Source organism: Rutilus rutilus (assembly GCF_951802725.1).
Source record: "Rutilus rutilus genome assembly, chromosome: 19".
Classification (NCBI taxonomy): Eukaryota; Metazoa; Chordata; class Actinopteri; order Cypriniformes; family Leuciscidae; genus Rutilus; species Rutilus rutilus.
In genome coordinates this window covers 9,735,442-9,757,925 of record NC_140232.1, presented here as the reverse complement: position 1 = coordinate 9,757,925, position 22,484 = coordinate 9,735,442, and the positions used below count along the sequence as shown (strand labels likewise).

The following is a 22,484-nucleotide window of genomic DNA, read 5'->3' as shown; positions in this document are numbered from 1 at the left end:
GAGAGAGAGAGAGAGAGAGAGAGAGAGAGAGAGAGAGAAAATTCTCCAGAAAAATCCACATTCAAACCAAAATATCTGACTTCCTGTTGGTCAGAGCTAATGACTGTAAATTAGAAAGTTGTCCGGCTTGATGAGAACAATATACATACCAAGTTTTGTTGCTGTAGATGAATCTAACCCCCCACTTTGGTCAAAAGGTGGAGCTACTGAGCCATTCCACCACGCCCATTTCTGAAACTTTGCACATGTCTACTGGCTAATAAATGTGATGTGTCTGTCGAGTTTCATCCAATTTCAAGCATGCTAAGAGTCTCAAAAGCATCAAAAAAGAATATTAAAGTTTGATGCGTTGCCATGGCAACAGTATCTAAGATATCAATAATCCTTTCACAGGTCTACATCTGCCGTGTGTTTACATTATACACAAAGTTTGAAGCAAATCGGGTAAAAATAAGAGGGTGATTTCAAAGCATTTTGAAAGTGGCAAACTTCCTGCTGCCAGTTGGTGGCGCTATAACTTTGACTCACAATAGTCACATCCATGTGATCGGCCTCTTACAACGAACACACTGCGGAAGTTTCATCAAGATCAGTTAATGTATGCAGAAGTTAAAACACACTTCCTGTGTCCCATTTTTCGCCATAAATTCGTTTCCTCGTCACGGCCAAACCGTTCGAGATATCAAAAATCTGTTCGCAAGAATTCATCCTCAATGTCTTGACTTCATTCACACCGAGTTTGGTGGCGATCGGATGAATTCCCTAGGAGGAGTATTTCACATTCCATTGTATGCGTTTTCCAAACAACGTATAATAACCGACTTCCTTTTGGGCTTTTGTAAAACTTAGAGCACCGAAAGTTGTTCGGCCCGATGAGATCTATATGTGTACTGAGTTTCATATTATTACATGCAAGCGTGTTTGATTTACGGACCAAGTTTTCGGACACCATTCCAGGGGTGCTGTCGAGCCCCCCTGCCACGCCTGGGTACCAGCTTCAGTCCGGCAGGGTTTCTGCCGGGTTCTGACGTGTGTGCAAAATTTCAAGAGTTTTTGAGCATGTTAACCCTCTGGGGACCAAAAACGCGCCCGCGCGTTTTGCTCGTTTTTTTTTTTAGCAATGAAAAATAAACACTTAAAGGAGACATATCATGCTTTTAAATTGTTCCTTTTTACATATAAATCATACATTTGTAGTCTATATAAAGCGGAACTGCAATGCTTGGGTCTGAATTAGGGGTGTAACGATTCGTTTTAACAACGATTCGATTCGATTCGCGATTCATGGTTGTCGATACGATTCAAGGACGATATTGGTTCATTTAGAACGATCCGATCCGAAACGATTCAGTGACTTGAAATCGATTCAGTAACTTTTTAGCCAAAAATTCTTGTAAGGGAATCAGGTATCAATTAATTATAGATATAAACAAACAAGTAAACAACAATTAATGTAAAATGCATTCACATTTTATTTTAATAAGTAGGACTGAACGATTATGACAAAAATTATAATTGTCGATTATTCCCTTAAAATTGTAATTGTGATTATTAATTACGATTATCACAACATAGAATGATGTTTTGAATAGTTTGGCCATGGGACCCACATTTCCCCATGGTCATCAAGCCGCGACCCACCTTTTTAGGAATTATATAAGCCTATTATAATACATTTGTTTACACAAAAATTGTTGACACACAAGTTCTGCCCCCCTTTACTTAACACATTTTTTTTAAGAATATGACAAATACTGATAGACAGTAGGCACTGCGAGGTTAAGCTATTAAATAGCAGTCCCAAACTAGTTTTTGTTAACAATCTTGGTATGAGCCACCACAGTCATATACAAATATACAAAACCAGTAAGTGGCATTTTGTTATGGAAACAAACAACAATTAGGCTACCATGGTGATACACAATACTTAGAAGAGCTGGTAAAGAAACATGGAAACTGCTCCTGATAAATAGCAACACACATGACGTACCAATAACGTAATTTATTGGTATTTTACTTTTATTTCTTAACTTACTAATTTACGACGTTGCATGCTCGACTCGTATTTCTTTTGCGCTTTAGTGAAGTGATACAGCGCGCTCCGGCGCATTTGCGCGTGCAATTGAAGAGTGCGCGCTACTGCAGTACAGCGGCTGAGAGGACAGGAAAGTCCGTTTTTCTGAGGCGAGAGACTTTGCGCTGCTTGTTGTCTTTGAGCTGCTGCTGGCGCGTCACGCATGGCGACGACGACACAGATAGGCAGACTGAATCGAGTAACGTTTAACGCCTTTATCATTAAAAGTGCAAAGAAAAAACATCCATATAAAGTCTAACGTGCTTAAATCCAATGCGCTATTTCCTAGTATCGATACAATCGATTCATTACCTTTTAAAACGATATTAGATCGATATATGTCGTCCGGAAGGCCAACTTGCCGAGCACAGATCGATCCAGCTGGATCGTAGGAATATAAATCGATACATCGATGTAGTTGATGAATCGTTACACCCCTAGTCTGAATTCTTCATTATTATAGCTCCACAGGCCCCTTTTCTACCCCTTTTCTGATGTGCGTCTGAGAGCAACTCGTTTTGGTGCGGTCTCTTTAAATACAATTGAGACACTTCATACCCCGCCCCCTCTCCAGGTTGCAGAGGTTCAACTCCACCCCGTTCGGCCATTTTTGTAGTTTGTTAGCAGAGATACGATTATCTAGCGGCACAGAAACTTTTTATTCATACGTTATTAACAAAATGTCAACAACGGAAGACTTGTCCAGCCAGCCTTACATGTTCGAGCCAGAGTCGGAGCCGGAGCGAGATGAAAATGAAGACGATGAACCTGTAGAACAACGTCTTCATATGGATGTATCGCACTGGTGTGTACTGTATTTACACATGAAACTTTGGTCTTCCGACCTTTTACCACCCTGTCGATTTATTTCGATTAATATGTGCGAGGGAGAGAGAGCAAGACAGCGTCTAGTTTGGAGACGGTGATGTCTTGTTTACACTTTCGCCTGGCTCTGAAGAGAGAGAGTGAGCGCGCGCGCGACCGGGTCTCTCTCTCTGCTCGTTCTTTCAGTTAAACATGCACCCTTGTCACAAGCGCGGCAGTTTATCTACATTAGACGGGGTAGTGAAGCGTGTGGGTTACTACATCCAACAACCGAACATTTTAACTTACCCTCTCGTAACTTCTGCATCCTTTAGCTTGGACTACAAAATTGCAGCGAGAAATAAAAATGGCGGATTGCTCGAAGTGTTGGGCCGGAAGTCAATGTCCTTATTTGGCAGTTCCGCTGCAAATACTGTGACGTAATAGTTCAAAAAACGTCATAGATAACAGAAAAATCGGAACAGGTTGAAAAATATGACCAAAACAGAATATAAAGATATCAACGAAGCACCTGAAGAGAATAATTTCATATTTTCTGTACTTCTAAACACTCCAAATATACAACAAAATGCATTTAAGGGCTAAAAAAGTGCATTTGGCATGATATGTCCCCTTTAATGCTCTGTTAATTTTGATCTTTCATTTTCGTGTAATACATCAATCGATCCTGTTCAGTTTCTATTTTTTTTCTGTATACTCACAATAAAAATAAAGTGTTTTGCTTTTTGACAAATAAAGAAATATTAACATGATGCGATTTCTGCCTTCTCTCTGTCAGTAAACTCCCATTTGAAACGCGTTCGAAAATTATCTATAACTCCGCGAAAATTCAGTCAAACAGGCAAACAGACCCACGGGCATAAAGCTTGAGATCGCATCTTTTAAATGAAGTAATTTATATAAAAAACAAATATTCGTAGTTTCTGTAATCTGTATACAAAGAGAGCGACTCCAGTCGACCTCATTACGAGATTTCCGGAGAGCGCGTGCTTTTCAAATGCAAATTCCGAGAACCATTTCAGATCTGTGAAACGCCCACATCAGCTGTAAACAAAGCGCGTCGCAAATGAGACATTATAGCCTTTATGGAGAAAAGTTTCCACAGTGCTGATGAGGAGAAATATCTCCTGATATGAGCAGCAGATCGCGCTGAGGAGTGAGGTAGGCTGTTTTCTTTTCTCAAGTGTGGAATAACGTTATGGAATAACGTGTGTAGGCCTATGTAAACCGCAAAAAGATGAATCGCATTTCTATAATATGCCTCGCGTTTCTGTGAGATGAATGAAGGGTACATATTTGTAAAGAGTGTTTAGCCTAAATATGAATCGCGCGTCTGTGTGTGAAAGAATAAACTGCTTTGCCATAGCCTACTGAGATGAGTAAAAATCGACTGAAATATGTTGAAATAAAATGTATTTGTATAAGCAACGTAAATTAACATTTATATGCCCTGATATTTCAATAAAACAACGTTAGTCAGGCGTTAGTCACACTATTTTTGTCAAAAATAAAGTCATAGACTAAGATGTTAGATGTTCCAATGTTGGCTATATTCAAACTAATGAATACATATGATAAAATGTAGGCCTATAATCTTTTTTTTCTTTCTTTTTTTTTTTTTACAAAGAAAGAGTACACTTGAAATATTGTTGAAATTGTAATTATTGTTGTAATTGTAACATTTTTAATAAAATAGCTAAACATATTTACAAGATAGATGTAAGCGAAATCTTAAATGGTCAATATAAGTATTCTTCTAAATACATTGTCCTTGCATTGTGGCTCAGTCAGTGTCACACCTGAATGAATGACTATTCAGAGTCATTAAGCAGAGTGGGTGGGACATCCCAGGTGTAAACTACTCCTTCACGCCCCCCTCGCATATAGGCTTTCCAAGCAAAACCTGTTTTACACCATTTAAATCAATGTATTTTTTTGTTGTGAACGATAAAGCAAGACTATTTTCACATAATTTTGAAGCCAGTACTCAAAGGTACAACATCAATTAGACAAAAGTCTTGTGGACACATATTTAATATGTGTTTTGTGGTCTTAATTCAGCCACTTTCATTTTTTTTTTTTTTTAATAACCACGCATAAACATTATTCTCTTAAAAATACAAACATCTACATACACGTTGCCCGCATATTTTGGTAGCCCTGTTTGTGCTATATAGAGTGATTTTACACCTTTGCCATTAACATGTTTATAAATAACTGAAAAAAGCACAAATTTCAAGGCATGTCAGAACATCTCAAGGGCTCCAAAAACACCTTGGTCCCCAGAGGGTTAAAACAGATAAAACGGTTTAATTTACACTTTTCCACATAAATGTGTCTCCACAAAAAGAACACAAATCAGATCTTCAATTCACACGATACATGCAAATTCAAGAGTTCACATTACTGAACGCAACAGTCTGGTGACATCAGCACTGGTGAGAGAATATAGTGGTCACCATTTTTAAAGGGGTCATGAATTGAGAAATCAACATTTTCTCTGATCTTTTGACATTTAAGAGGTCATTGTTCTATAAAAATATTCTGTGTCTTGTTAGTCCAGCTTTTAATGAAACCTAGCTCAGAAAACGACTTGCTTCTGATTTTGTCACATTATTACATCATAGTGTAACGAAAGACCTCTGCAGAAGAAGATCAATGCCTCCTCCTACATCATTTCATTTCATTTCATTTCATTTCATAACACTTTATTTGTCCCCAAGGGGCAATTATTAGAGTCACGTAAACGATATACATAAAAACATCAACATTAAATAAATAATAACAGTGTACACAGAATACATATTAATAATAGTCCACTACAAGTGGATACCTTAAAAACACAACTAGTCCATACCATATATAAGAATAAATAAATACGTAATTATATATATACGGAGTACAAAAAAAAAAAAAAAAAAAAAAAAAAAAAAAAATTCAATAATAATAGCTCACTAAGATCACGACTTGGTAACCCAGGGGGCCAGTAATGGTTGAGAATTTAAAAGCTGCACTGATTTTGGAACAAAGGTTGCCTTCCTCCTTTGAGTCCTACAACGTGGGCAACGAATCATTTCCTCTTTAGCCCCGCCCACCGATTTGCGCATGTCATGTTCAATTTATTGGCAAATTTTTCAACTATGTTACAAGATATTTTTCAAATTCAGAAGTTTTCAAAACAATTCCACCTGCAATGGCAGGGACGTTGAAAATTATTTTAAAATCACAGCAGTAGGCATTGCGCACGCCAATCAAAACGTGTTACAAAGTGGCTCAAAAACAGGATAGAAAATAGCTTGTTTCTTCTAAATTAGGATGTTTTTTTATGTCAAAATCTTGATAACATTATAAGTGGCATTCAGGGAAGGTTATTAAAAAAAATACATTATAAGTGGCATTCAGGGAACATTATAAAAAAAAAATGTTTCTGTGATGGGCTTTCAGGATGTGACACCGAACGTTGAATTTCGGCAGTTTGCGACAGTTTGCGCGTCTGCTTGCTGGAGAAAGATGCTTAACTGTTCATCGCTGGCGGGCCATATCTGTGGTGTTGCGTGTTGCAGTTGCTCTGTCATTTCTGGCTACCGGGAGACTGTATAATATGCTCTAAAATGTGTTTCTGTTAAACTGTTCTGTTCACTGTTCATTCTATGAACTTCATAGAATTGAAATGAAATGTAGATGAAATGAAATGAAATGTAGATAGAAATATGATTTTCATACAGCACATATTTTCCTGTAATAACATTATACAAAAATCACATAACAGTTTTTACTTTACATGTCCAATTTAGTTTTAATCCAACTGACACGTGTGCTGAGTGAGCAATCAGCAATCAAGCGTATGCAACAGAAGTTCTCTCTCTCTATCTCCCTCTATCTCTCTCTCGCTCTCTCGCTCTCTCTCGCTCTCTCTCTTTGTCTGGACATAACATTGTACTCTGCACATACGGTGTGGTATCGGTTTTTGGTATTGGAGCATTTTAGTCGAGTACGAGTACGAGTACAAGTACATGAGCGCAGTATCAGATTCCGGTACCGGTACCGATACTGAACAGTGCATCCTAATATTGAGGCCTAATATTTTGTTTCAGTGGGAAAATGTGTGAATGAATCTCTCACCCGGATTAGTGTGAAGATATCATCCATGTACGGCCGGATGTGGATCTTGACAAAGCACACAACCATCCCCATCTGCTGAAAAAGGAACTGGAAAAAAAGAAATTTGATTAAAATTAGAGAAAGAGACACTGAGAAATAAACAACAGAATATGTACAACCAAAACTTGATTACTAAAGAAATTCCAAAATCAGAAGTAGGCTACTCTACATGAGGTTGATTTGATGTCAGGTTCAAGTTAAAGAAATATTTTAGGTAAGGATATTTTTCCTAACAAAATTAAATAATAAATCAAATAATAAACTCTTAAAATTCTCAAAGTCTTAAATTCCCAAAATGGCAGCTCAAATTATGAATAAAATGTTAAATGCATTTTAATTTCCTCACATTGAAGCATCAACTACAGACCCTTTCCAAAAAATTTGAATATCATGGAAAAGTTTATTTATTTCCATAATTCCATTCAAAACGTTAAACTTCCATAGATTATAGATTCAGGGCCCACAACTTAAACGATTTCAAGTATTTAGTTGTTTATTTGTACATAATTTGGGCTTCCAGCTCATAAAACCCACGAAAACAGGATTTCAAAAAATTAGAATGTTACATGAAATCACACAGTAATTACACAGTGATACCATGGTCATTGAACCAGGTTTTGGTTATTTTGGCAGTGTGGGCAGGTGCAAATCCTGCTGGAAAATGAAGTCAGCATCTCCATAAAGCTTGTCTGCTGAAGGAAGCATGAAGTGCTTTGAAAATGTCCTGGTAGACGGCTGCGTTGAGTGGACAGCACAGTGGACCAACACCAGCCGATGACATGGCTCCCCAAACCAACACAGACTGTGGAAACTTCACACTGGACTTCAAGCATCTTGGATTGTGTGCCTCTCCATTCTTCCTCTCTGGGACCTTGGTTTCCAAATGAGATGCAAAATTTGCTCTCATCAGAAAAGAGGACTTTGGTCCACTGTGCTTTATTAAATCCAGAGTCAACGCAGCCGTCTAGCAGGACATTTTCAGAGCACTTCATGCTTCCTTCATTTTCCAGCAGGATTTGCACCTGCCCACACTGCCAAAAGAACCAAAACCTGGTTCAATGACCATGGTATCACTGTGTAATTACTGTGTGATTTCATGTAATATTCTATTTTTTTGAAATCCTGTTTTCGTGGGTTTTATGAGCTGGAAGCCCAAATTATGTACAAATAAACAACTAAATACTTGAAATCGTTTAAGTTGTGGGCCCTGAATCAATAATCTATGGAAGTTTAACGTTTTGAATGGAATTATGGAAATAAATAAACTTTTCCATGATATTCAAATTTTTTGGAAAGGGTCTGTATATATTTTATAAAATAAAATGAAATACATTGTGTATATTTCATTATCAATCCAGTATAATACTGTCATAATTAATGTCTGGTAACAATTTACAATGAGGTCTCATATGTTAAGAAAGCTGTTTATGTTAATGTTAAGCATCATTAATTAATGTATTAACTAAGATTAACTAAAAATGAGCAATACTTTTGTTGCAATATATATATATATATATATATATATATATATATATATATATATATATATATATATATATATATATATATATATATATATATATATATACAGTACCAGTCAAAAGTTTGGAAACACTACTATTTTTAATGCTTTTGCAAGAAGTCTCTTATGCTCATCAAGCCTGCAGTTTAAAAAAAAAAAAAAAAAAAAAAAAAAAAACAGTAATATTATGAAATATTATTACAATTTAAAATAATGGTTCTCTTTTTTTAATATACTTTAAAATGTAATTTATTTTTGTGATGCAAAGCTGAATTTTCATCAGCAAGTACTCCAGTCTTTGGTGTCTTATGATCCTTCAGAAATCATTCTAATATGATAATTTGATACTCAGTTATTATCAATGATGGAAACAGTTGTGCTGTTTAATATATTTTTTTGGAATACTTTTTTCAGGATTCATTGATGAGTAAAACGTTAACAGCATTTATTCATAAAAACAGCATTTATTCAAAATAAAAACATTTCTAACAATATAAATCGTTACCATCACCTTTTATCAATTTAACGCATTCTTGTTGAATTAAAGTACTAATTTCTTTAAAAAAAAATAGTTATTGTTCCCAAACTTTTGAACGGTAGTGTATATTGTTACAAAAGATTTCTATTCTAAATAAATACAGTTCTTTTTAACTTTTTATTCATCAAATAATCCTGAAAAAAGTATCTCAGGTTATAAAAAAATATTAAGCAGCACAACTGTTTCCAACATTGATCATAAATCAGCATATTAGAATGATTTCTGAAGGATCATAAGACACCAAAGACTGGAGTACTTGCTGATGAAAATTCAGCTTTGCATCACAAAAATAAATTACATTTTAAAGTATATTAAAAAAAGAGAACCATTATTTTAAATTGTAATAATATTTCATAATATTACTGTTTTTTTTTTTGTTTTGTTTTTTTTTAACTGCAGGCTTGATGAGCATAAGAGACTTCTTTCAAAAGCATTAAAAATAGTAGTGTTTCCAAACTTTTGACTGGTACTGTATATATATATATATATTTAAATCTTTGTTAGTTAATAAAACTACAGCTGTTCATCGTTTGTTCATGTTAGTTCACAGTGCATTAACAGATACAACTTTTGATTTTAATAAAGTATTAGTAAATGTTGAAATTAACACGAACTAAGATTAAAAAATGCTGTAGAAGTGTTGTTAATTCTTAATTCAGGTAAACTAAAGTAGTAAACTAATGTTAACGAATGAAACCTTATTTTAAAGTGTTACCCAATGTCCAAATGATAAATCAATTATTTAAACCATCTCAAACAATAATATCAAATGCTCAAACCGACATTTCAAATCGCAAATCGTTAGCCTCATAGCATAATTGCCTAAGTCATTTTGTGTTTTTTCTTGTTTTCCAAAAACATTGAAATATGACTTAGGCAACTATGCTATGAGGCTAACGAAATCAAATGCTCAAAATGACAACGCAAATGATAAATCAAATTAAAATGAGATATTCCCCTGAGACGTCAATCAAGGGCTATGGGGGGAGCTCGGCAACATAACTGGCCAGTGCAATGGATTTTTACGGTTATTTATTTGCCCTGTCCCAATTTGGGAAGACCAACTCACAATATTCCCGCACAGACCATCGAGGCATACTTAATGAATCCTGTCAATGCTGCAGAAAACGCAAAGTTGTTCTCTATGAAGATCGAGTTGCTGGCTACTTAATCTAGTTACTTATTCCATTTAGCCTATGCTCCTATATGTCACACGACACTAACTGTGCGGACCTTATAACAAGTCCATTGGGGCTAGACACAAAGCTAATCTAATGGTTAAACAAAATCCACAGTGAATTTTTTCAGTACCAATTTTTTTAAGACTTTAGATCATGTATTGCATGAAACTAACAATTCAGGGACAGCCTAAGCTCATGAATCACAATGATTCATTAAATGGGAAAAGTGGCAGAAGCGGGTCAAAACAGAGCTGCTCGTTTGAATCGCGAGCCACATGGAACATTTATCAGCTCAGCTTAAAACACACGGCAGCGTGAGCTTTGAGTCGGTCAGCGACCACTAAACAGAGCTGTGAGAAGTGCTCGAGTTCGGTACAGAGTTCTCCCACACAAACCACAAATCAAATGCCAGATGAAACAGCGCTGACATTCTCAACAACACTGATGTGGAAAACAGAATACGATACAGTTAGAATGCTTTTCAATCCACAAGTCGCCAACATTTACAATGATTCACTGCAGTAACACTAACTGAAACCATGGGATTGTGGCAGAAATGTGGGATATTCATAATTAATTTTATTCTATTATTAATGTACACGTTAAATTTATTAAAGGTAAAGGAGTAAGGGAATAAGTAAAAGTAAGGGAATATAATTGCAGTATTTTTTGGTTACTAAGCTATAGCTTTTGTGCAATTGTATTCATAACAAAATACCAAAGCAACAAAAAGTTACTATTTTACCATGGTTGTGAGGTGCAATGCATGGTTTTAACTGTGGTTAACATGATCCGAATACTATGGAAGACTAAATGCACCGCTATAAAAATGAGTAAAAAACAGATGCTACTGTTTTCGGTAATCCGTTAATACATTTTAATTTGCATCTCAACTCTACGCTACTACTACTGCCACTCCACTCAAACTACTGTCAGAGACAAAACATGTAATATTAATTTGTGAAACGTTCACTCTTTGGCAAGTGTTTGTCATGTTCTGATAATAAAACCACAGTTAACAATCTGGTTTCTACAACTTTCACTCAGGAGCAAAAATCTGCCTATAAACTTGAAAGAAATAAAGATTTAACATTTATCATGATAATTATCGATATCGACAGATATGATTTTTTTTATTTATTTGGCCATAAGCTCCATCCATAGCCCCTGACTGACACTCCTTAAGGTGCATCTCATTTGAATTTGATTCGTCTTTCTGATGTGGGAATGCTACAGAAGTTGCGATAGTCTTTTCTTCCCTATTGTGATGTATATTCGAGTATAATGCCTTCTCAAACTATAAAAATAGGTAGGAGTGGATTTTGTCCATCGGGAATTTATTGGATCATTGGATCATTGTTGTTTGCTATTGCTACATTCTCATCTGAGTGGCAGGTTTTCCCACCCTCATGTTGGTAAACACGAGAAGAGAAAGGATGTCTTTGCAAGAGGGAAGGGAAGTTATTTTGATTAAAGATTACAGGGACATGAATTTTAAACAAATACTGATGTGCACGGATAAATCATTTATAATAAATACTGCACTATTCTATAAGAAAAAAAAAAAAGAATTGTCCAATTTAAGAAGCTGGATTTTGAAAGTAAAAGTCAATAGTGAAAGTCTCAAATTTGTCTTTCAAATTTCTTTATTGAAGTGTGAAGTGTCCTCTTTATGTTGTGATTTTGAGCTGGGTCATAACACCATAATAAATAAATTCAAATGCTTTATATTGGAAATAAGACCAAAATATTGCAACCTGCACCTGCCCCCTTTATTAACTCTATAAACTGGATTACTTTTTGAGCCAAGCAAAAACATCAAGCCAAAAGACGCTTATTATAATAAGTGGACATAGTATTAGTTCAAGAGAGTGCTCTGTGAAGCAGTCTTCCAAGCATAAACAAAACACAGTGCATCTTTCAAAGGTGGTTTGGTTAAATGTGCCAGACATAACGAGTCTTTAGTGCCTATAATATGACTTTTGTCAAAAATAGTGGTTAATAGGGGGATTTTTTTTAATTGTTCTTTACACACACAAAAACTGCAAATTAGGTGATTTAATCCAGTATTTAAATGTAACTGTTGTTCCTGAAACTTTACAGTCTGTGCTTGGCCTGTGTGTGTGTGTGTGTGTGTGTGTGTGTGTGTGTGTGTGTGTGTGTGTGTGTGTGTGTGTGTGTGTGTGTGTGTGTGTGTGTGTGTGTGTGTGTGTGTGTGTGTGTGTGTGTGTGTGTGTGTGTGTGTGTGTGTGTGTGTGTGTGTGTGTGTGTTTTTGTTTATGTTTATATTACATTGTGGGAACCAAATGTCCCCACAAGGATAGTAAAACCTGAGATCACCTCCATTGTGGGGACCAGCCAGCGGTCCCCACGAGGGAAATGGGTTAATAAACATACTAAATGATATTTTTTTGAAAATGTAAAAATGCAGAAAGTTCTCTGTGATGGGTAGGTTTATGGGTAGGGTTAGTGTAAGGGGACAGAATATACAGTTTGTACAGTATAAAAACCATTACGTCTATTGAGAGTCCCCACAAAGATATGTGCGCCTGTTTGTGTGTGTGTGTGTGTGTAAAGCCATATTTAACTGTTTTTTATGTCACAGTTTATATTTCCCTAAATGAGGAAATGAAATTGCATGTGCATTTGATTTATCATTTGAGAATTGTATTTATTATTTGACCATTAAAGAATTTGATTTATCATTTGAGAAGAGGTTTTTAAAATGTATCATTTTAAAACTTCCATATCTACATTCAGCACAAATTCAGCTCAGTCGATTTTAATTCAAACTGCTTTACAGATCAAATAATAGACAAGTTTTAACAGAAGAATGAATTTAAATGCTTTTATAAAATAATTATCTTCACATTTTTGCTTTTAAATCCTTCAAAATTTAGCCTTAATTCACTGAAAATGCCTCATTTTAACCTTAATTCTTTTTTTATAGAGGGTCAAACTTATTTTTTCTGGTAGCTAATATTGTCATAAAAGATGCTGATTTAGCTTAACTTGTACTGAACCCAGAATATTCCTTTAAAAAAAAAAACAAGCCTCATTGACTGATTGTCACAGATGATACACCACAGTAATAGAAGAACACGTTGTGTGTTGCAATGCCTTGGCGAAGCATCAACATGTTTTTGCACTTCTGTTTTACATTTCTGATTTCATTTGATTTATGCTATAACGTTCAATTTTAAATATTTTTTGTACAAAGCATTACTTCATAAACAAAAGAGTGTCCAGAAAGATCAACAGAAACTCATTGCACTGAAAAAGTACATTTACAGAACTGTACCTCTCTGATGCTGGCATCACACACTCTGATGACGTTGAGAAAGGTGGGCATAACCTGAGGCAGGAACTGCACACATTTCAGGCCAAGCGATTTGAAAATGAAGGTGACGGCCTGCACCACCATGGTGTGGTGATTGGACAGCGACGGTTCACGCAGGATACGCATCAGTGTCACTATGGCAACTGCTGGGTAAAACTCATCTAGTGGCAGGTTGCCCATGTTGACCAGCATCTCACTGGTACTGTAGTCAGCTGTTGAGAATAATAACATTCAAAATGTTAGATGGTAAAGAATATTTTGTATTCCCAAATCATTTCTAATGAATATTCTCATATTTTTTTTAAAGATTGTTCTAAAAACAAAACTCAAAAAGAATCCTGAAAAGGATTTTTTTTTTTTTTTTTTTTTTTTTATCAGCATAAACATAACCTCAAAAATTAGTATAACCTCCAACTTGTCTTAAGATGTTTATCATTTTATTGGGCCGTTAATATTAAGCATTACATAATATATGATATTAAGCATTACAACATAACACTAACTACATAATATATATTATCATTACTAGGGATGAGAACAAGTACTCCAAAGTGACAAACATGATCGATAATGTAAACAATGATCAGTCATGATTATACCTGAAATTATTTTTTCTTTCTGAATTAGAAAGTCAGCAACAACTCTAAAAAAAACTCTGAAATAATGAGTCAAAAAGGGACGCTGTTTTTGATTTAATAATTACGACATCTTTTTTGGCAGCATTCATCACATATGAGAGCACCCATACACAAAATGTGTTTACTCTGGCAGCACACACAATTTTTTTCCCTTAACAGTTTTCAAATATGTTTATGAAATATTCTTCCCCAATCTTGACAGAACATTATACTACAACTGCAATATATAGAATACTTTAATTCATGAATATATACGGTACAGTGCAAAAGTCTTCTGTGCTTTTGATTTTGCAACAAAAATGTTTAAAGAATTGTAAGATATAAATTTGCAATTCTTAAAATTATATATCGCAATATCGTTTTTTTCTCAAAATTAAAAGATATAAATTTGCAATAAAAATAAAAAATAAAAAATTCAGAATTGTGAGATAAAAAGTCCCAATTATCTTTTTTTATTCTGTGACGGAAACAAGCTAGGAAGGTGTCACTAGGAAATATTAGTTTACATTTCCAAACATTCATTTTGCTATTAATTGTACAAGATTTTTGTTAACATCAGTCAGACAACAGACAGAATGGTCCACAAAAAGCTAAAGATTTAGTCGGTTTGGGATTACATAAAGAGACTGAATTCATAAGATAATGATAATTCTTTTCATAATTGTCAACATCGCCAAGTCAATTTTCAGAAGTTTACCTGCAAAGATGCCTTAAAAAGCTGTGTGCAGGTGTACCTTGGACAAAAGCAGTCTAAAAGCCAGAATGTGGTTATACCAAATATCGATTTGACGGCATTGTAATTTGATCTCACGCAGTAGTGGCGCCAAAACTATGGGATAGCCCAGGGTTTCTCAAACTCGATCACTGTCCTGCACAGTTTAGCTCCAACCCTGATCAAACACACCTAGCTGTGAGTTTCTAGTGATCCTGAAGACATTGATTAGCTTGCTCAGGTGTGTTTGATCAGGGTTGGAGCTAAACTGTGCAGGACAGTGGCCCTCCAGGACCGAGTTTGAGAAACCCTGGGATAGCCTGTCAGTTAGTATTAGAAATGTCACAACAGTAGACCATTTTAAATCAAACCTTAAGTCTTATCTATTTGCCATTCTTTTAATCAATGATGCAGTGTCACATTATTTCGTTTATTGGTTGTTCTTCAAGCGAAATTGAAGAATGACCTGATGTGACGTAATTTCAAACAAAATCAGGCTGAAACGAAGTTCGTTTGGAGTTCATTTTTGGAGTTCGAAACAGCTTGCCAAAGCGAACTTTCCGGAAAAATTAACTTCGCCATAAGTATATCGGGGCCTTTATTGTGTTTTATGCTATATTATGTAAAGTACATTGGTCAGTAGTTGTTGTTTTAATTGGTGCTTTATAAATAAAATGACATTGACTTAGTTAATAGAAGCTAATTGATAAACAAAATCTACTAAGAACATTATTTTTGAAAACATCCTCACATTATACATTTTTTCACAAGTGGCTAAAATGTTACACAGTACCGTAGCTTTGCAGGTAGATTTCTCCAATTGTCTTAGATATGCTGCCAACGTTCTTATGGATTTAGTCTGTTTCAGTTTTCTTCTGTCTCTTAATGAGAGAGTTATTTTATATGTTAGAATTGGAGAAATAAAATATTAGTAATGAAAGTCTTCTAAATAGGCTACTGACCAAAATTATTATAAACTTTCTTCCTGCCCACCATTCAGTGAGCTCACCTTCAGCATTAAACTTCCCTTTGCTCTGTTATCACAATAAGAGGGTCAGCAGGCAGTTCTCAGCCTATGAGAAGATATTTTTCTTAAAGTGGGACAGGAGAAAAAGTACAGACCCAGACAGAGCTGTCCCAGACGGTGACCTTTACTTTAACCTAATGCATCACTGGAGAGATATCTATACTTCCTGCTGCATGCTTCTTTATGAGGCCCTGCTGTTAAAACTATTTATTCTCCCTGCACAACAGGAGATGAAGGTTTGAGCTGTTGGACACTGATACTCTGAAGAACGACTAATGAAGCCAGACACTTGCCATGAGGAGCTGTAATACATGACCCAGACCCACTCAATCTTCAACCTTCGCTCATGGACCCACAGAACATTTTTAAGCTAATATTGTCAAGTGTCATGTGACTAGTACAGCTAAATGTTTGTGACTCTAGAGCCTAAATAAAATGGCATCAGAACGATGGTGATCTGGTGGCACCTTGGCAGCCAGATAGTGTAGTTACAGTATCTACCAGCTGGCAGGTGTCAATGGAGCAGTGATAATCAAGAAAGCCTTAAAGGGTAACTCTCGCCAAATTGCAACCTAGGGTCTTTTTGTTAATCTACCTGAGGCAAACTTTCATTTAAAAGCATAATTATAATGGAAACGCCACCTTTAAGTTTGACCGTATTTTTGTTTTCGGTCAAATTGCCTTTTGAATGAGAGTGCTAGGTGCACAACTATGATAGCATCAAAATCGCTATTTTTAAAACACTAAGAAGGCTCGACACAACATGAAACTTTGCTCAAAGTATCCCCAGGGGCTCTACACATGAACTCGAGCATTGAGAACATTGTTTGTGTACACAGAGTTTACTAAAAATAAAGGTTTTGAACAACTGTTGTTGTTTCCAGCCGCCGGCATTTTGACAGTCGAAAATAGTCGATCTCCAAATGCGAATGAACTGACTCTTAATTTTAGTATTGTTTCTTATATGAGGATCCTTTTTCAAATACAAGGTCAATATTGATTTTCACTAATGACAAAACAACAAATTATCCGTGAATTTATATGGAACTAAGCTTTAGGAGCTTTCCATCTTTACTCTCCTCCCTGTTACGTTGCATTCGGAGATCGACTATTTTTGACTGACAAAATGCCGGCGGACGGAAACACTAACTGATAGAGTGAGTCGTACAAAACCTTTCTTTTTAGTTAACTTTGTGTACACAAACAATGTTGTCAATGCTCGAGTTCATGTGTAGAGCCCCTGGTGATACTTCAAGCACAGTTTCATGTTTTGTCGAGCCTCCTTAGTGTTTTAAAAATACCGATTTTGATGCTATCATAGTAGTGTCCCTAGTACTCCCATTCAAAAGGCATTTTGACCGAAAACGAAAATACAGTCAATCTTGAAAGTTGCGTTTCCATTCTAATTATGCTTTTACACGAATGTTTGACTCGGGTAGATTAACAAAAATAGCCTAGGTTGCAATTTGGTGAGAGTTACCCTTTAACCCCTTGGTTTTAAAAGTTCTACAAATTCATACAACTGCAACAGTAGTTTGTTTTCTCTCACAATCTGAAGGGAAAGACTAAATAATTTTTTTGGTATATTATGCCACAAATGCTGCTATAACTTGTATTCACATTCCATTTAAATTCTGGATTAAGAAATAGTGGACATGTTGTACTTGGGCACTGTGTTCACAACAGTGGGAGAAGAAATGTATTCATCTGATAACTGTTTGTTTAGATTTTTGGGCACATGCATATGAAATTAGGAAAAAAATTATATGGGTGGAAAACGAGTGATAATGATATGGGTGTAAAACGACTTATAAAAACAGCATTGTAATTTGATCTACTTTTATTATACCTTTAAAAGACTTTATTGTACTCAGGCAAAAAAAAAAAAAGAAGAAAATAAAAGGATGAAGTGTTTGTACAAATCTTTGTGAAAGGCCAAACAATCTGTGAGCACGCTACCCAGGAGTATTGGCTGTCTTTCTGGAAAGAAAAGGATAAAATGAAGATGTGCTCTGTTTGCTCTGGAGAACGCGTGTGTTGGATGACCGGCCTCTTCTATGCATCTGTGATTAATTATGTTGATGTGAACTCACATTAGTGTGCTGAGAACCCTCTGTTTTTAGATGTGCATGCTCAAACAAGCTATGGGTGCATCTGATCACCTGAATCCTGGCTGGACTTGGACTCTGAGAGGCTGACGGCCGAAGCATCACGAGACTGGTCAATCATACCGATGTTCACCTTGTGTTTGTAGGGATCCAGAGCTCCAAGCAAACCTAACACACGTATAGCCTAACAAAAGTGACAGAAGCACAACTTCAACTTAAAAATGGAAATGGTTTTGTATTCTAGGGTATAAGTGCAATACATTTTTTAAAGCAAATTCCATCTTCTATAGAGAGTAATTGTATTAAACAATTATCAATTATCACACAACAGTATCATAATTTAAGATCTGTTCTACTGATAACCAAATTATAGTAACATTTTAATGATTTACCAAAAGTAATTTGTAAGAAAATTGAATGAGATATATTTTGCATACATCCCTTGTAAAGCATACAATCCCCCATTAAAAAAGTATAGTCACATTCAATTTTCTTAATTTTTATACAAATTGTATTGACAACATTCATCAAGCTAAAAAAAAAAAAAAAAAAAAAACACTATTAAAAACATAATTTTATCAAAACCAACAAACCAACATTTGGTCCCAAACTATCTAGCCCCTAATAAGTAATCGCTGAATTTATGCTAAATGTGTAACCCCATTATCCATTCTTATTTTTGTTTTATTTATTGCACATGTTTTTAAGGTTAATCAATGATCATTGCTGAAATAATACAAATAAAATAAATAAAACAACTAAACTTTGACCTGAGGTGGAATTTCCTACATTGAACCCAAATTTATGGAATGTGGCATTCAATGACAAGAATAGAAATCAATACCTCTCTCCTAATCCCCTGGTTCTGTTCTGTCTTCAGGAAGTTGAGTAGCACCTCCAGTAGAGATGGGTACTTCCTGTATGGCTCCACCACATACCCAGTACTGGCTACTTGTTGACCCAAAGTCCAAAGTGCCACCTGGTGGGACAGAAGACAATAGGGTGTTATTGTGTATTTTATTTATGATTACCAAATATTCATTATAGGTGTTTGGCTATCATGATGATTTTAATCATTTTGTGTTTGGTCTTTAACATTTCTAAATGCTGCATCATTACATTACTTCACTATCTTTTTCCAGTATTTCCTGACAGTGTATGAGAAATATATATTGTTGGATATAAATGACAGTGAAAAACATGTCACATTATTTTTTATTCGATTTTACTGTTTTATTTACATTAAATCGATTTTACTCAATACATTAAACATCGAAGCTATTCTGCAACAATTAATTTGTTGAAATGATGGTTTCTCTGAGAGAAAGAAAAAAGTAAAGCATTTTTAAACAATTTTAGAACAAATGCATAAATATCAAGATAATAAATATCATCAAAATAATTAAAGATATCCAAATATTTTTTAGCAACATTGGTCAGCTTTGTGTGTCGAAATATGTAGGTGAAAATCTTTTTTTCCCTACATAAATCACTTGCATCTCAGAGTGTGCAAACTAAACGCAATAAACGCTGTTATTTTATCTTGCGTTTAGATGCCTGGTGTTTGGGAATGCAATCATGTGAGACACTTCTGGGAGGGAATTACCCCAAATCATTTTGATGACAGACTTTGGCTCAGGCATTTCAGAATGATCAAATCAACATTTAAGATGCTGCGCAATGAAATTAGTCCGTTGGTTTAGTTATCCAATCACATCCACTGTTGAGGCAAAGTCACTTGAGTTTTTTGTTGCATATCGAGGAATTTAGCCGGTAAATGTATTTTACTACAAATGTATATTTTCTATATACTGTACGTTTTTTTATGTGCATTTTTAGTATTCTTGTCGTTCCATCCAGCATTTTTGAATACGATATATCAAAATGCGCATAAAAATAGTTGAAAATGGCTATTGTCAGAGGGGTTACTGAGATGAAGTGAGCTGTATTCAGCTGGTCATCTGATCTCAATATGCTTGTCTTCATGAGGTTACCTGCTACTTGTAAATTCAAAACTTTTTTTTATTAATCTACTGACAGGACTGGAGTCTTTATCATGTGAGTATGCATGATTTTAAACCTTTTTAAACAAAAGTACTGTACATTTCTTTCTTTGCTTTTTTTTTTCCAATAAGGAAATATTACTGAGTGCACTTTTAAGCTGTTTTATTGAGAAAATGACTTTTAAAGATTGATCTAAAAAGACAAATAAAGCCCCAGACACAGTCCAAAGAAGGTAAAGTATTTAGTTACATGAGCTTCTGTGAACCTCAGGCAACCTAAAACATCCAAACTCTACAACACTCCTGATTGCTAAAGCAGAATCTCACAACGTCACACCAAGAATGAAAGCCTTGTGTAACGTTTTGTAAATGTTGAAGACATCTGACCGCACCTCATAACGGGTCTATAAAACCTTTCAGACTTAAAGTGTGCACTCTAGACTGCCTCCAAATATTATTGAAGAATGCAAGTATGTCAGAATGTTTCCATTGTTATGGAGAAGGGAAAGTAAAGTGCCTTTAATAACCCATAATGCTTTGTATAGGACAAAAACCAAACTGCTTCAGAGGCAAGAAAATATATGTGCAAAAAATGATGTTTTTTTGTTTTGTTTGTTTTTACAGAAAATACTTTTTTCTGTTAAGAACAGCATAAGCTTACCCCCAAATTGAGACAAAAAGAAAATGATTAAAGCTACACTGTGTTTCAAAAAAACAAAAAAAAAACATCTTATAAGTAAAAAAAACCTCTTCCATTCAAACCGTGTCTTTCCTTTACCCAAATACACTTTGATCAACCTATAATAACGTTTTACATTTTAGAGCTGTTAGGACAGATTTTGCTGGAAATTGCATACATTTGTTTTTCATTACAATTGGCTGCCCTCCAAGCACCAAGGAATTATAAGTAGCACTGTTGCTCTTCTGTATGGACCAGGTTTTTAAGAATACTGAGCAGGTGTTGATATATAAATGTCGAGAACATATATTAATGAGCTAAAGGTTGTGACATCTAAAATATGACTTTTGAATCATTTTTGCAGTTTAGCTTTAATAAATGGTCAATAATTTGATAAAGAGCAATCCTTCACATATAAAATTGAAAGTATACAAAATCTATTTTCTGAAACAGTATTGAGAGAGTTTGGTCCAATCTCACTAGCCGTGTTTTCACTGTCTGGCCAAAAGTGAGCGTGCTAGTGCTTGCCAGGGCTAGTCACGTTTCCACTGTCACTTCCGGGGCTTGATCGGGCCACGTCGGAGCTTCATCGTGGCTAGGGTAATTTGGCCCGCCGAATACCTTGGTCCAAAGTGGGTCAACTGGGGCTTGAGGAGTGGTCATGAACAAAGGCGGAGTTTATTGGAGCAGAAGACAGTCAACACCGCTGCACATTTCCCATGTTATCATACCAGGCTACCCGCTAACTTCAACATTTAAAAAAAAATTCAGCTCAAAACTCACTTTCAGACACCAGCGAGTGGTTGAAATAAGATGGCGATTCTGATCACCGTATGAGGCAGAAATATATTTATTTGGGATGCTAAAGGCTACTTATGCGTAACCATAATAAATACATGTTTATGAAAAATACCAGAGACTCCTTGAAGAATGTAGACAAATCATATATGATTATAATCGTGTATTTATTACCCTGTGCCTATATTGATACCGAACTAATGCATCTGCATATTTCATAAAAAACATGCACTCCTGTTAACTCGATAACAGATAACAGTATAGTGAGGTGGGAGAGATCGTTCAAACCTCCTCAGATTGCATCATTTCGTGGAAAATTAATAAATGCTCACGCTTTCTAAAGAAGTGAACCGGGAACACTTCCCATAAATCCTGATGTACTCGTTATATCATAAGAAGAATGGCGTCTACGCTAATATTAGTCTCTCTGTTTATCCCAAGGTTTACCGCAGTCCGCCGGATCCAGGCTGTATCCAGATCTGATGAAGGACCTGCACCTGGACACGACGACAACACAGTCCTGAAGTGTCAACTAACTCTCCCCTGTCTCCCCTGTACAGTCTCTTCCCCTGTGAAGACCTCCTTCCCTTCCCTTTACCCCTGTACAGATAAAACATTGTCGGGATAATTCCGGTTCAAACTCAGACAAGTAGTTTGTTGAGGGTTGGTTTGTAAAGAAGGACTACACGCCTGCGCACATATATTCAAACACGCATACCTATAGACTGAACTCGTAATACGCATGTGCACGCCATCAGTGTTTTCACAGGTTCGCGTTTTTAAAGTTTGCACAGAGAGAACTTAAGGGTTTTCTGGTCGAACGGTGTCGTGTTAGTGGCCCCTAAGTTAATAACTAATGATCGTTGTGACGGAAGTGA

At 35.6% G+C, this 22,484-nt stretch overlaps 1 protein-coding gene across 1 annotated transcript in view; it reads right to left on the bottom strand.

Annotated features, from left to right (window-relative positions):
• mtor (mechanistic target of rapamycin kinase) overlaps nt 1-22,484 on the bottom strand; it is a 222,836-nt gene that overhangs the window by 147,320 nt on the left and 53,032 nt on the right. Inside the window, exons 17-20 of the mRNA XM_084388404.1 lie at nt 18,971-19,105; nt 18,181-18,310; nt 13,603-13,853; nt 7,022-7,108 (exon numbers count right to left, since the gene is read on the bottom strand). Of these exons, the coding sequence (XP_084244530.1) occupies nt 7,022-7,108; nt 13,603-13,853; nt 18,181-18,310; nt 18,971-19,105 (603 nt within the window). The remainder of the gene's footprint in view (nt 1-7,021; nt 7,109-13,602; nt 13,854-18,180; nt 18,311-18,970; nt 19,106-22,484) is intronic.